This window comes from Trachinotus anak, unplaced genomic scaffold (genome assembly GCF_046630095.1).
Source record: "Trachinotus anak isolate AG129_WGS33_773 ecotype Australia unplaced genomic scaffold, CSIRO_AGI_Tana_v1 ptg000031l, whole genome shotgun sequence".
Classification (NCBI taxonomy): domain Eukaryota; kingdom Metazoa; phylum Chordata; class Actinopteri; order Carangiformes; family Carangidae; genus Trachinotus; species Trachinotus anak.
The window spans coordinates 5,955,174-5,969,168 of record NW_027273882.1 but is presented as its reverse complement, the minus strand read 5'-3'; the positions used below and the strand labels follow the sequence as shown (position 1 = coordinate 5,969,168).

General features: G+C 39.3%; 1 protein-coding gene across 2 annotated transcripts; it reads left to right on the top strand.

Moving 5' to 3' along the window:
• The first annotated feature begins 2,552 nt into the window (after nt 1-2,552).
• On the top strand, nt 2,553-13,293 carry txlnba (taxilin beta a). Of its 2 annotated transcripts, none has more exons than XM_071467957.1 (11): nt 2,553-2,713; nt 4,985-5,207; nt 5,306-5,378; nt 6,378-6,463; nt 6,835-7,005; nt 7,241-7,435; nt 7,997-8,116; nt 9,135-9,209; nt 10,631-10,723; nt 10,981-11,076; nt 11,876-13,293. In XM_071467957.1, the coding sequence occupies exons 2-11, from the start codon at nt 4,995-4,997 to the stop codon at nt 12,830-12,832; spliced, it is 2,079 nt and encodes a 692-aa protein (XP_071324058.1). In that variant the 5' UTR covers nt 2,553-2,713; nt 4,985-4,994; the 3' UTR covers nt 12,833-13,293. The 2 variants fall into 2 exon arrangements, with proteins under 2 accessions (XP_071324058.1, XP_071324057.1); XM_071467956.1 differs by lacking the exon at nt 9,135-9,209 and adding an exon at nt 9,257-9,331 and having other exon boundaries at nt 2,555-2,713.
• Nucleotides 13,294-13,995: the final 702 nt, after the last annotated feature.

The following is a 13,995-nucleotide window of genomic DNA, read 5'->3' as shown; positions in this document are numbered from 1 at the left end:
CACAGCTGCACATGTTACACTAGATTTTTAAATTTTCTTGACTGAAGTACAAAGATGATGTTAGAATTCACAAAAATCCACAAATATAACAAAATGAACACAGTTATCCAACAAAACTAATCAATGTTGATCAAAGATGAATTTGTCTTCTGTTTGGTTTTTTTTTTGTTGTTGTTGTTTTGTTTGTTTGTTTGCCTTAGTTTTTTGTTGTTTTTTTTTGACTGTCAGTGAATTTATAGAAGAGTTTTGTTGCATTCAGTAGTTAAGTTATGTAAATGACATTTTTAAACAATACTACAGCAGTAAACAGCTATTTTCTATGTAAAGATATCGTGTAGACTGAAGTCCCACTACAAGTCAGTGTTGTAGTCTCAGTTTCTCTGTTCTCTGCTGTGATAACCAGCCTGGGAAAGTGGGATGTTTGTGGATTTGAGTGCGTTTAAAATGTTGGCCTTCCACATGTTTAAACACGCAGGTACCACTCACATGCGAGCTGACACAGTGCAGTATACAGCTTTCAGGTGAAAGCAGCAGCAGTCAGGTGAAGGACACCTTCCAGAATTTCCTCCACTGAAGAAGCTACTTTTTTGTCTAAACAGGCTCTGACAAAGAAAGAGTTAAGACCAGAGCACAGTCAGACTGACCATGGGGAGTAGTAGGCTGATGGATTGTCAAAACATCCAGAAAGTTTTTGCCAGCTCCATCAGTGTCCTTTGTACCACAGTGTTCCCACTGGTCCAAGGCTGAATTTCTTTCCCAGTCAGAAAGCTACAATAGTAGCAGTATTGGCCCCACTGTACTGCATACTGGTTTAACAAAGAGGCCAGAGGTGTGGCCGAAGCCTTTGTTTCGGTCTGAGATGCTGGTGGTTATTTTACAGAACCTTTAAGCTAAAGAAAAAAAAAACAAGAGCATCACAGCTTCTGTTACCTGCGCTACTTGCAGCACGTTTCTGTATTTTCTTGTGTTGTGTGTCTTTGCATGTGTTTACTTTAGTTGCTATATGTTGAATGTGTAAATTCTGTTGTGTCTTGTTCTCTCCATCAGATGCCTGTGAACTGGAACTGGACACAAACACAGTAAACAGAAAACTCCAACTATCTGACAACAACAGGAAGGTGTCTCTAGTGACAGAGTATCAGTCATATCCTGATCATCCAGACAGATTTGACTACTGGCCTCAGCTCCTGTGTAGAGATGGTCTGACTGGTCGTTGTTACTGGGAGGTTGAGTGGAGAGGAGTGGTCTCTATATCAGTGAGTTACAGAGGAATCGGAAGGAAAGGAGACAGTGATGACTGTTTGTTTGGAAGAAATAATCAGTCCTGGAGTCTGATCTGCTCTGATGATGGTTGTTACTCTGTCTGGCACAATGACACAGAAACATCCATCTCCTCCTCCTCTGTCTCTCACAGAGTAGCAGTGTATGTGGACTGTCCTGCTGGCTCTCTGTCCTTCTACAGAGTCTCCTCTGACTCACCTGTCTGTCTCTACACCTTCAACACCACATTCACTCAACCTCTGTATCCTGGGTTCTGGATCGGGTCTGACTCCTCAGTGTCTCTGTGTGGTCTGTAGGTTGAGAGCCTCTCTTGTGGACAGAAACTCTGCTGCTGAAGTCAGTTAGTCAGTCAAGTGACTCTGATTTCAGCTGTGAAGAAGATCTGTCTCAGACTCAGACACTAAACACCTAGAGACAAGTGATTTTTGTTTTATTATTTTTTTTCATTGATGGGGTTAGAGTTAAGAAATTATATACTTTATTTTACATTAAACATTACAGATGTGACAGGTCTGTCTGTTTCTGTGTGTGTCTCTCTCTCTGGAGCTTTCAATTATATAACATGATCTGTAATAGATGGAGCCTTCCAGCTAAAAAGAGCTAAGAACTAAAAACCACTTAATGGGAAAATTTATAATTTATATTTATGAATTATAAATTTACAATTTAAAGTGCAACAAATAGTTAAATGAGTTCATGTCCAGGTGTGACTGGATAAGTGTTTACTGATGGTGCCAACTCTCACAAATGAGCACTGATATGTTAACATACTGGTTGTAAAACACTAAATCATCGTAGCTGGTTTGAACAGTGTTGTGGTCATTTCATCCTTAAAATCTCATTAAGTGCAGATGAAGATCAGAACAATGGAAATAACAACTAAGTGTTTCTTAAAGCTCCAACTACATCTTCTTCCTTTTTCAAACTGTTTTCCTTCAAGATAATTAAAAGTTCAGTTGGATGCAGGTTTTGGAACATAACTGGAATAATTTTAAATCCAATTTCTGAAGCAATAGTCATTAATTAACACGTGGATTTTCCTTTGGACTTTCTAGTACTGTACAACATTCATTGTAATCTGAATCTTTTACCTCTGGTCACAGATTGGTCCTTTAAACAGATCAAAAGGCCCAAAACATGAGTTCAGAGAAGCATAAATTTCATCACCTGGTAAAGTGATCAGTGATCTATTGATTGATGACCATCAATTTAATGACACCACCCCCCCCCCACACACACACACACACACTTGCGAGGAGCTCTGAGTGTGAGCTGAGCCTCTCAGGTTATTTTGGGGGTCAGCTGTCATTTGTCCCGTCAGCATGACCCTCCCCCTACTCTTCCTCCTCTTCCTCCTCCACCTCCTCCTCTTTCCTCCCTTTGCCTCTCTCTGTCTCTTCTTCACCTCCTCTCCTTTACTCCACTGATCCTGGTAAGACTTATTTCACTCTCTGCCCTGTCTGAAATCTCTTGTTTTACTGAAGTGTTTCTTCATGTTTGTAAAACTGTATCTGTAGAGGTGTCACTTTCTCTGTCTCTGTGCTTCGGCTTATTTCTTCAGATTGACTGGTTGGATAAAACACTCATAATTATCTTTTTTTCCCTCCATTTTTCAGGCACTAAATTGGCCTGATAGTTGGTTTTAGTGGATAACTATATGCTACTTTACTCATTTGTTTTACTGTTTGGTATTAATGTCTTAACACTCAATATAGAAACACATGGAAGTTTTCCATGATGGCCGCCATGGCACAATAAGTTGCTTTGTCACTGTCAGTGTCTGTGAATCTGTAAATACTCTGCCATGTCACTGCGTACTAACATTTAAAAGCTGTCAGACTTACTGCAAATTAAAATCATTATTAAAACAAGTGTATTTAAATACTATATTTTTAAAACATTTGATGGTACAGTGTGCAGTGGGTAATGGCAGGAAGGGTTAGGGTTAGAATAAGAGAATATGGACATGACACCAAAATTGTGTCATAAAGATGTTGATTAAATTCACATGAGTGTTTTGTGTGTGAGGTATTTTATTTTTATGATTTTTGTAGAAATTTAGCATCAGATTTTTCCCATTGTTCAATTAGCCACATTTCTGGCCTCTGTTGTGTTGTTGTTGTTGTTTGGGATAAAACTAAATTTTTTGCTTTTGAAAATAGTACCAATCTTTGTTTTTCTTCTTTCCACCTTCCTCAGTCATGAGTCCTCATTGTCTGTTCAGCTATTTCAGATCAACCTGACTATATGTTGTTATTTTGGAAAGTATGGACATAGAGTGGCAGAATACAGTAGATATAAAATATTTATGTTAAACCTAATTTGAAGGATTGTATGATGTGTGTTTAGGGTTTCTTCATAAAACTAGTCAGATATCCTAGAGATAGCTGACAGTAGTGATCCAAAACTGGTGACTGTCACAACCTTTTTAGCATCAGTCCCTCTAGATTAATTTAGTTTTTAGCCTTAGATTAGATTCTGTTATTCGTCTGTTTCTGTGACTGTGATTTGGCATCGTCAGAGATGAGATGAGGTTGTTTTCATGCTTCCATTATTTTGTCCACAGTCTGTTTGATTCAGGGTCTGAACACACGTTTGGATTTTACATATTCGAGTAAAAATATTAGCACGAGTTGTTTATGTAGATGTGGTCAACAGCTTGACATTCAGGGGGTGGGGCTGTGATAACAGCGGGTGGAGCCTAATTGTTGCCAGGGGTGGTGTGGTGTATGATAGACAGCAGGTAAAGGGACAAAGTAGCTGAAGTTACACAAACACAAAGTCATAGTTCCATGGTATGTATAGTATGTGCGTACATACAGTGTGTGTGTGTGTGTGTGTGTGTGTGTGTGTGTATGGCTGAAACAGGCAGTTCTACCATATTTGGATGCTCTCAGAATAGACGGGACCACAACAGGTGTGGTCTGAAGTGTGTGTGTGTGTGTGTATGTGTGTGTGTGTGTGTGTGTGTGTGTGTGAGTGACAGAGAGAGAGTGGGGGTTTGCTGGCTTAGACAGCTAATTTTAACTCGACTGATAATGGTGGTAGCCGTCATTGCAACAGAGCTGTGAGGATAAACAGCCACTGGACACGCTGAATATATTCCACAGGAGATACACACACACACACACACACACACACACACACACACACACACAAAAGCTTCATCCTCTGCAGATTCAGAAATACCTACAGCAACTGCCACTGTGTAATGATCCATAAAGGTTATAAATAAAGGTACAGCCATGATGTTGATAATAACAATCATTTTTTAAGAAGTTTAAGAATTGACTCCATTTTATGATCAACTCAGATTTTCTTGGACATAAAATCAGAAAGGCTGCTGGGAGTCACCTGGGGCCACAGGAGTTTAGAGGCGTAGTATGTTCCTTCATTTAAATCCGTGTCCTTTTAATAACATGGCAGACATGCTGCCCCCCTGCTGTGATCCATCACATCAAACCCGTTTGAATCTGAAGAGATTCCTCTGACTCAGAGTTGAATAAACCCAAACAAACAGACACAAACTTTGGCTAAAAGTAGGTGTTGACAAAATCAAAGAGACAAAATCAAAGTTTCTGTATCTTGAAGATCATGTCAGTCTCTCAGTCCTGTCAGCAAAGAGCCAAACACCAAAAGCACATCCCTTTACATTTCCAGTTCAGCTTCCTTATAAATCTCTCTCTCTCTCCATTATTTCCAGAACACTGAGGATGGAAACGTCAGTGAAAACAGCAAAGGTCCTGGTGTCCCCCCAGTCTGACATGGCGTCCTCCTCACCAGATGATGAGATCACTGAAGGCGAGGTGGCGCCTGCTGCCCGCGGCTCCTCCTCTGACCTCTTTGACCCCATGCTGGAGTTCAGCAGACGGCTGGAGGACATCATCAGTACCCACGGCTCAGCAGCCGGCCTCCTGGACAAACTGGTGGGTCAGCGTTAACGGGAATCAGCGTTAAAAAAAAAGCTGTTGATATATTGAAATGTACACACAAGCAAAGTTTGGTTTTGTTTTGAATGTATCAGAGTGTGGTGGAGGCAGAGACAGAGAAGATGACGCAGGAGGCAAAGGATGATGTCACAGTCACTGTGGAGACAGGTGAGGGTGGAAAATGCAAAGTGTGCTTAGTATAAAAAGAAAAAAAAACAACACTGTTAGTGAGTTTAATTCACTTCACAATAAGTTGTATAGACCTGATGTTTGAGTAACATGGTGTGGCGGCACAAACGTAAACAGTGTCATGATGACTTCATAAGGTCAATTGGGTAAATGCAGTAAATACATGAAACAGTAATAATAAACTGCAGATTTTTTTTTTATTAAAAACAGTGCAGTGTGTTAAAGGTCCCATACAGTATAAAGGTAGATGTCCATGTGTTTGTGATTATAAAGCAGGTCTAGGTTCTATATTAATACTGTGAAAGTATCAAAGCCTCAGTCCACAGAGAAATGCACACAGCCTGTATTCAGAGACTGAGCCTTAAAACCAGCCGTCAGGACTTCTGGAACTTTGTGATGTCACAACAAAGCAGTCATGGCCCAAGCCCCGCCCACCTGGACCCTCCATCCAACCTTATAGGATTTGGTTTCTCTGAGTGGTTACCTGAAATCTGCTATATTTTTATTCAGAAAAGAAGGCTAACAGCCTCTCTTCTGATTGGCTCACTGACTTGTTGTTACTAGAGCTCCAGAGAGGGGCCTGAGAGAGGAGATGTAAAACTACATTGAGGTGGTTTTTGGTTCTTCAAACCACAAATATATCTTTTTATGGATATCAACACTTCAAATAAAACACTGGAAAAGTGTAAAATATGGGACCTTTAATACAGAAGTATTTTTCTACAACAGTTTTGCAGGTCTTGCCTTGACCTCATAGCTTGACATATGTGGGATGAAATATTAGTTATCTATTAATAAATGTATGAAAGCTTAAACAGAAAAATTTAATAGTCTATATAATAATAATAATAATAATAATAATAATTACATATATTACAGAGTAACGAATGAAACATGGTTTTTTATGAGAAATTATTGGTCACTCTATAACATTTTTTTTTTTTTACTTCTGTCTCCGTTCTTCCTCTTTCTCCGCAGACGTCTCTGTTGTCATGCAGAGTCTGAAAAACCTGTCCTCCCCAGAGGAGAAACTGGAAGATGTGGTCAGGAAATATGCTGAACTGGTGAGAATCAGTCTCGTTCTTCAGTTATGACATTTACAATGTGTAATAGAACTCTTTGCCGTCTAGAACAGTGGTTCCCAACCTCTGGTGGTCAGATTTAGGCCACCAACATTTTTGAAATTTTCAAGTGGGCCATGCGTTAGAAAAAGTTAGGAAACGCTCTCCTATGATTACCCACACATATAGTTTCAGCCACATAAACCCTGCTTTCTCTGAGGTGTAGAGACTCCCAAACAAATAATCTTGTCATATATTGTGCTTGTAGCCATAACATAGCAAAAACAAGCCTGTCACCTTCACTTTGTGTGTGTGTGTGTGTGTGTGTGTGTGTGTGTGTGTGTGTGTGTGTGTGTGTGTGTGTGTGTGTGCAGGCAGCCCTGCGGCGCTGTGACGAGAAGAAGCTGTGTGTTCTGCAGCAGAAGTTGTCCGTCCTGCTGGAGGAGAAGCAGCTGCTGCAGGCCGAGCAGCACAGCAGCGTCGCAGCTCGAAGCAAACTGGAGAGTCTGTGCAGAGAGCTGCAGGCTCACTACAGCACGCTGAGGGTATGCACAGAGAGCTGGAGATGCAATGTGGGAAGTTATTTTGCAGTTTGGGGACCAAGAGACTAAAGATATCTGTTGGTGTAAAAATAGATGTAAAATCAGATCCTTGAAATATTGACTCTCCATAATTACCATGGGAAGGAAACGTTCTGCAGGTCATTTTGAAGCCACAACTCATCCCCTTCTCCTTTCCCGTCCCTCCATCCATTGTCCCTATCCTGCCCCCCCCCCCCAGGAGGAGACCCTTCAGCGCTGCAGGGAGGATGAGGAGAAGAGGAAGGAGATCACCAGCCACTTCCAGAAGACACTGACAGAAATCCAGGCTCAGATCGAGCAGCACAGCGCCCGGAACGACAAGCTGTGCCACGAGAACGCCAACCTGACCGACAAACTGGAGAGCCTCATGAACCAGTGTGAGATGAGGGAGGAGGTAAGGTCAAAGGTCAACACATTAGTGTTTTACAGATCATAACAGGCCATTAATAGAAGGTCTGATGGAGAATCAATATCCGAACAACTTTTTGAACAGCAGACCTGATGAGTTTTTAATGAGGCATCAAGATGAAACTGAAGAGATAAAACACATTATGTCTTATTATCTCATGTTATATCTATATTAACACAGGTTACTGAACAACCAGGCAAATACATCTTTAAATCATTAGTAAAGACAGATTTTATAAAAAGTAAAATAATTTGACAATTAAATGACATGTCAAATCAACCAAAAAAATTATACGCAGCTATTGTGATTATTGATTAATCAAATGTGAATTTTTCAGTCATCAGTCACAGTTAACTGAATATGTTTGGGTTTTGTTCTGTAATTGGACAACGGCAACATAATTTGAATGTGCCAGTTTGGGTTTTAGGGAAATGTGATTTCTGCTATTTTCTGACAAAGCATTAAAATCATTTCATTGATAAACTTGTCAATAGATTAATCAGTAAAGAAAGTAACTGTTTCTATTAAACTCAACTCTTTCCACAGAGTTTGGAGAAGATCAACAAGCACCGTGACCTGCAGTACAAGCTGACTGAAGCCAAACTGCAGCAGGCCAATGCTCTGCTGGCTGAGGCTGAGGAGAAACACAAGAGAGAGAAGGAATATGTGAGTAAGAACAAACCGATACGTCCACTGAAAGCATGCAGACATCTCCATCAGTCAGAGTAACTTTTAACAATAACAGAAATTCAGTGACAACAGCAGTCTGTTCAGATTATATCGTTTTTTTTAGTGCACACTGTTATCTTCCACACATAATGACTGTACTTGAATTAAAAAATGTAAAATGTGCAAACATGAGGATGGTTTTTAAAGGTCCCATATTTCAAATTTTTCAGGTGTTTTATTTGATAGGGCCAATTTAAAGTAAACACTCAGAGAAACCTGCAAGGTTGGAAGGTGGGTCCAGGTGGGAGGGGCTTGGGGCATGGCTGAGGGCGGTTTTGTTGTGACATCACAGAGTCACAGAAGTCCTGACAGCTGTTTTTAAGGCTCAGTTTCTGAATAAAGGCTGTGTGCATTTCTCTGTGGACTGAGGCTTTGATACTTTCACAGTATTAATATAGAATCTAGACCTGCTTTATAATCAAAAGAGACATGGAAATCTTACTTTATAAAATATGGGACCTCCAAACATTTCAGTATCTTACTGATTTTTTTAAACATTAATTTAAAGTTTTTCATAAACTGACCTCTTGTAATTGAGGAATATCATGTGATCTTACTGCCTTAATGTAGCAGTCAAAATTTTAAATCATTCATGAATATTATTATCATTAACAATTAATTATTAATTATACATTTTTATTTTTCCTATATTCTGCATTAGATGTGATCTTTATTGGTGTGTTTATCTTCTACAGCTACCTTAATTTCATATAATTTGATATCTGTTGTGATTTGTTTTTATTGATAAACTTATTAATAATTGTGCCTTTTACTGAACTGACTGAAGCTTGTAAGAATTGGAGACTTGATTTTAAAGGTTTTTTTTACACATCTCCCTCCATGTTAAACATTATTTTCAGTCTCAGTAGTGGTAGAAGTCTCATTTTCTTGTAACACATAACAGTAATGCATCAAGGCCACTCAGATTGACTGTGTATTGTCTCTGTCACTGTAGTTGCTTAGGGAGGCTATTGACAAAACAAAGAAATGCTTCGCTATGAAGGAGCAGGAGCTGGCCATGAAGAAGAAGGTAAAGAACCGTCTGTAATGTGTCCCTGTCTGTTCTCTTCTAACCAGTTACTGGTTCAGGCTGCTGAGTGGAAACTGCAGGCTAAGACACTCACAGAGCAGGGGACTGTCATGCAGGCACAGGTGAATATTCACGGACAAAACTGTCATACTGACCAGCAGCACACACCTGTCAGCAGTAGGGCAGATTACTGTACAGTACGTCTTGTAGAAAGACAGGGTCATTCCTCTCAAAATTTTAAACCAGAGAAGAGTAACATGTTTTTAATCTTTAAAAAAATACCTTTTTTGATTATTTAGTTAACTGATTATTTACATTCTTTGTTAATGTACATGAAGACCTAGATACATTTTATAAAGCCTTCCCCACACTGCCAGGAATAAACTTCTAGTCAGAAAATTTATGAGAAAAATCTGCTAGAAGGTCAAATGACAAGACTGTCATGTAAAAACTATGGTGTTTGTAAAATGTGATGCATTGCATTGCACCATCATTAGCAGAATCACTACTTTTCTTTCCATTCCTCTGGACGGTAAATATTGAGCACTACAGAGGAAACATGCATTGATTTCATACACAGCCCTAATATGTGTTTAATTACAAACTGTAACCTGAGCAGGAAGCAGACAACAGGATGCTTCACATTTGAAATGAACCAAGATATTTGTTCTTGAAAAGTCAGGTAGAAACAAGAATTGACTGAACCATCAAGATTTTCCTCTATTTCAATTTTAATGTTTCAAGAGCTTGAAATTAGCTTTAGTGTGATCTCCCTCATTTGTAAATCTGAATGTAAACTCATGCAAGTGTGAATGATTAATAGCCTCCAGCAGTGTAAATGGCTCATAATTAATGGCTGATGCAACTTGTAATTCATCACTTAGAAGCCTGGTCATTATCTGATACCCCACAATTCCCAATATTTAGAGCAAAACAGGTTTTGATTCCTTAATGTATAGTTTTGGACAATGATTTTTCAATGACAGAAACATCACATTTGTTGTCAGTACTTAGCAAATAGTATTGCATCTTTTTTAATTGAAGAAGTAACATTATAATGAGTCATTTTAGGTCTCCAGAATGATCAGAGTGAACTGCAGTGATTTTGCTGGTTTTGTGTTCCTCTTAATTGTCAGTCAGCTTCAAGGAAAATAAAAAATAAAAAATTCAAATTAAAGCTTCCCTGTTGTCATAAAACTGTGACTGGACTGATTTAGTGACAAATTGTTCAAATATTATTAAGTTAATTATTATTATTATTATTAAGTTAATTGATTCATATATTTGATGCTCTATTTAGCCGCTCCTTACTGAAAAGATAGAGAATGGCTGTACTATTTTCAAATCAACCTGATTTGAATATTGTGCTCATGTTTGTCTGCATCTCAGTCTAACTAATTTACCTCTCCATCTGTCCCCAGCTGACCCTCTACGGCCAGAAGTTTGACGAGTTTCAGGCAACACTCGCCAAAAGCAATGAAATCTACGCCCGTTTTAAAAAGGAGATGGATAATGTAGGTGGTGAACATAATTATACATGAAGCCTTATTGGTGTAAATGAGGCTTTCAGGTGCCTTGAGGAATAAATTGCTACTGATGGTTGATTATTAGGAATCCATCTGTGAGAAGTCTGGGTATCCAAATATGGAAAAAGTGTCGAGTGTTCTGTTTGACCAATTCTCTACAATCTTAGAGATTGTGTTTAAACCATTCTGTGTTTCTAGTCCCAACTCTGCAATCATCTGACCTTTTTTAAACACTTCCCCTTTAGATGTCAGCCAAGATGAAGAAGTTGGAGAAAGAGTCAAATCTGTGGAAAACGAGGTTTGAGAACTGCAACAAGGCTCTGACTGACATGATGGAAGAAGTATGTTGATGACATGTCTTTATCAGTCTGAATTCCTGTTAAGCCTTAAGGTTTTGTTGAGTCCTGACAGAACCTGGCCCAGTGTCCCTGAATCTATTAGTCTGAACCAGAAATAGACTGAAATTACAACTCAGCTGAAGACAAAAAGAAAAAAATGTGAATGAACAACATAGTGATAACAAATCTTTGAACTGAACTTAAAATTATTCAAATCAGCAAAGTAATTCGTAATTTCTTCTGTCTTTGCCGAATCATTCATTCTGATTAGAGTGCTGCAGGAATGAGTCCTAAAACCCAGAAATTTGTTAGCATTTTAGCACCTCCAGTTCCTTCGTCCCAAATTCTATGGGTTTTTTAAATTTGTTTTTACTTAGATGACTGAAATAAGATCTGTGGTTAACAATAGCTTAAGACATTTTAGTGTTTTGTTCTATGAAAATAAGTCAGTAAATACCCCAGTCATGATTTCTTTAAGCTTTTATGTCTCTTAAAAAAGGCAGTTTGCTAATGTCGAAGTGGTAGTTGTAAGGTTAGTGGTGACGTCATGTGACCAAAGTGTAGTTCATTAATAGCCTAACATTAGCTTTTTACTTCTGGCAATTGTATTTAGGCTTCAAAAATCATAAAGTGGTGTTCATTTGTAAAGATTATTGTGCTGAACAAAACTTGTGAGTATCATAACATTTTGTTTGCCACAGAGTTTATTATAAATTACGATACAGCAAATACTGAATAATTACTTACTCTTCTGATATTATTCTTATCATATCTCACGCCAACCCTCGTTCTGATTTTCCAGAGATCTGAGAAAAGCAAAGAGTACGACTTGTTTGTCCTGAAGATTCAGAAGCTGGAGAAGCTGTGTCATGTCCTACAGGATGAGAGGAAAGTCCTCTATGCCAAGATCAAAGACGTCCGCCAAACTAACTCAAACATCCCATCAAAGGTTTTCAGCAGCTCTAACGCCTCTGATATAGCCAGCTCAGAGGGTGCTGATAAATGTGATGTTCTGAATCCTGCGGAGGTCCAGGAGCTTGAAGAAGAAGACCCGGTCCTGACAGAGGATATGGCTCGTCTAAGGGAGGAGCAGACCAAACTGCAGGAGTTTGCTGCTTCCTTGTTTACCACACCTGAAGACAATGACGAAGTGAACAATGATGATATAGACCCTGAAGAAGACATGGTGGCTTCTGCGTTTGTCCAGTTCAAAACCAAACCTCAGGTCAAGGAGGAGCCGGTTTCAGTCCCTGAGCAGGTTGTAGAAGTAAAATCAGAGGCAGCAGAAACTGATCCTCCACTGCCAGATAAAACGGAGGAGGTTCAAAAGCCAGAAGCTCAAAAACCTGAGGAGAAGCCTTCTGAAATGATTCAAACAGACCCACAGCCAGAGGCAGTAAAAGTTCAAACACAAGTTGAGGTCAAAGAGGTGCAGCAAGTCAAACCAGAAGAGGAGATCCAGCAGCAGCAGCCGTCTGAACAGGAACCAACACCAGACACTGAGAAAGTTGAGACTGATCCAACAACTGGAATCTTGGAGGAGACTGGTGAGGTGAAACCAGTGGTCCCAGTAGAAGCCGAGAAGCTCCAGCAGCAGCAGCAGCCAGCTGAACCAGTGCAGGTGTCAGAAGAAGCACCAAAAAGCTCAGCCCCACCATCTGAAAACACACCTGAAACAGCTTCCCCCTCCAACGCAGACTCCTCCAAGAAGCAGACACCAAAGAAAAAGAAGAAGAAGGGTGGCAAGAATGCCAGCTAAAGTTTAGGCTATGCAGAGGGTGTGTGTGTGTGTGTGTGTGTGTGTGTTTGTGTGTGTGTGTGGTGTTATTTGGAATAGTGTGTGTGCGTAACTGAAATTATGTGGTGCCTTTGCATCTTTTGCAAAGGTTAAAATCTTTAGTTTGTCCCAGCTGGTGTAGTGGAAGTGCTCTCCCAACATTACCTATAGTTTTAGTATCATCAGATGAGGACAGACAAATAAACCGACTGTATTTTACAGTTTAAATGTCAGAATAAAGATTTAGTTTGGCCTGTCAGGGAGAGTTGAACAACGATGCTGACAGGGATGTTCAGCATTAAAAATAAGTGCCTTAAAGAGAAAATGGTTCTGTCCTGTGTCATGAGCTAGAATCTATGCCAATAGTAAGTTGTGTCTCTTCTACACTAAAACTCACAAAGCATTATGACACCTCTAATAAAGTGATTCATTGACAATTTGAACTTTTTTTGGGTGATTTTTATTTTATTTTTAGCTATTTGTCTGAATGTTTAAATCCAAATTCAGTGTAACAAAAGCTCCACTGGATGGAGCTGCTGTCCTAGGTGAAGGGTTTTACATCTTTTCATTATATTCACATCGCAGTTCAACCTTACAGTCACTAGATGGAGACTGAGTTCTTCATATCACATCTGTATTTAATCAGTAAAAGAGGTTTCTCATTGATTTTGTCATTAAAATGTAGATGCTCTAAATTCCTATTTTTCTTATCAAGGACTCTATTTGCCGATGAGGCTCATGTGATGGCTTCAGAACAGCTACAAAACAGGAAGTGACATTGTCACCAACAACCAGAATCAGAATCGGAAGAATCAGAATCGCCTTTATTGTCATTATACATAGTACAACGAAATTTGAGCGCTGCTCCCTTGGTGCAAAACAATGCTAATTAAATAAGATAAATAAGAACCTAAAGAGAACACAAGAATTTAAAAAAATAGAGGAGGTATAAAAAGGCAAGTGATATGTACAGATATATTTACACGTGGTGTGAATGAAACCCGATTATTGCACATTAGGCCCAGTTTTATTGCACAGGTAATTGGAAGTTATGCAGTGTGAACGACCGGTCATCCGGATTACTTTTTGTCTTTGTTGACTGCAGTGATAGCCCTCGGGAAGAAGCTATCCCTGAGTCTGTTTGC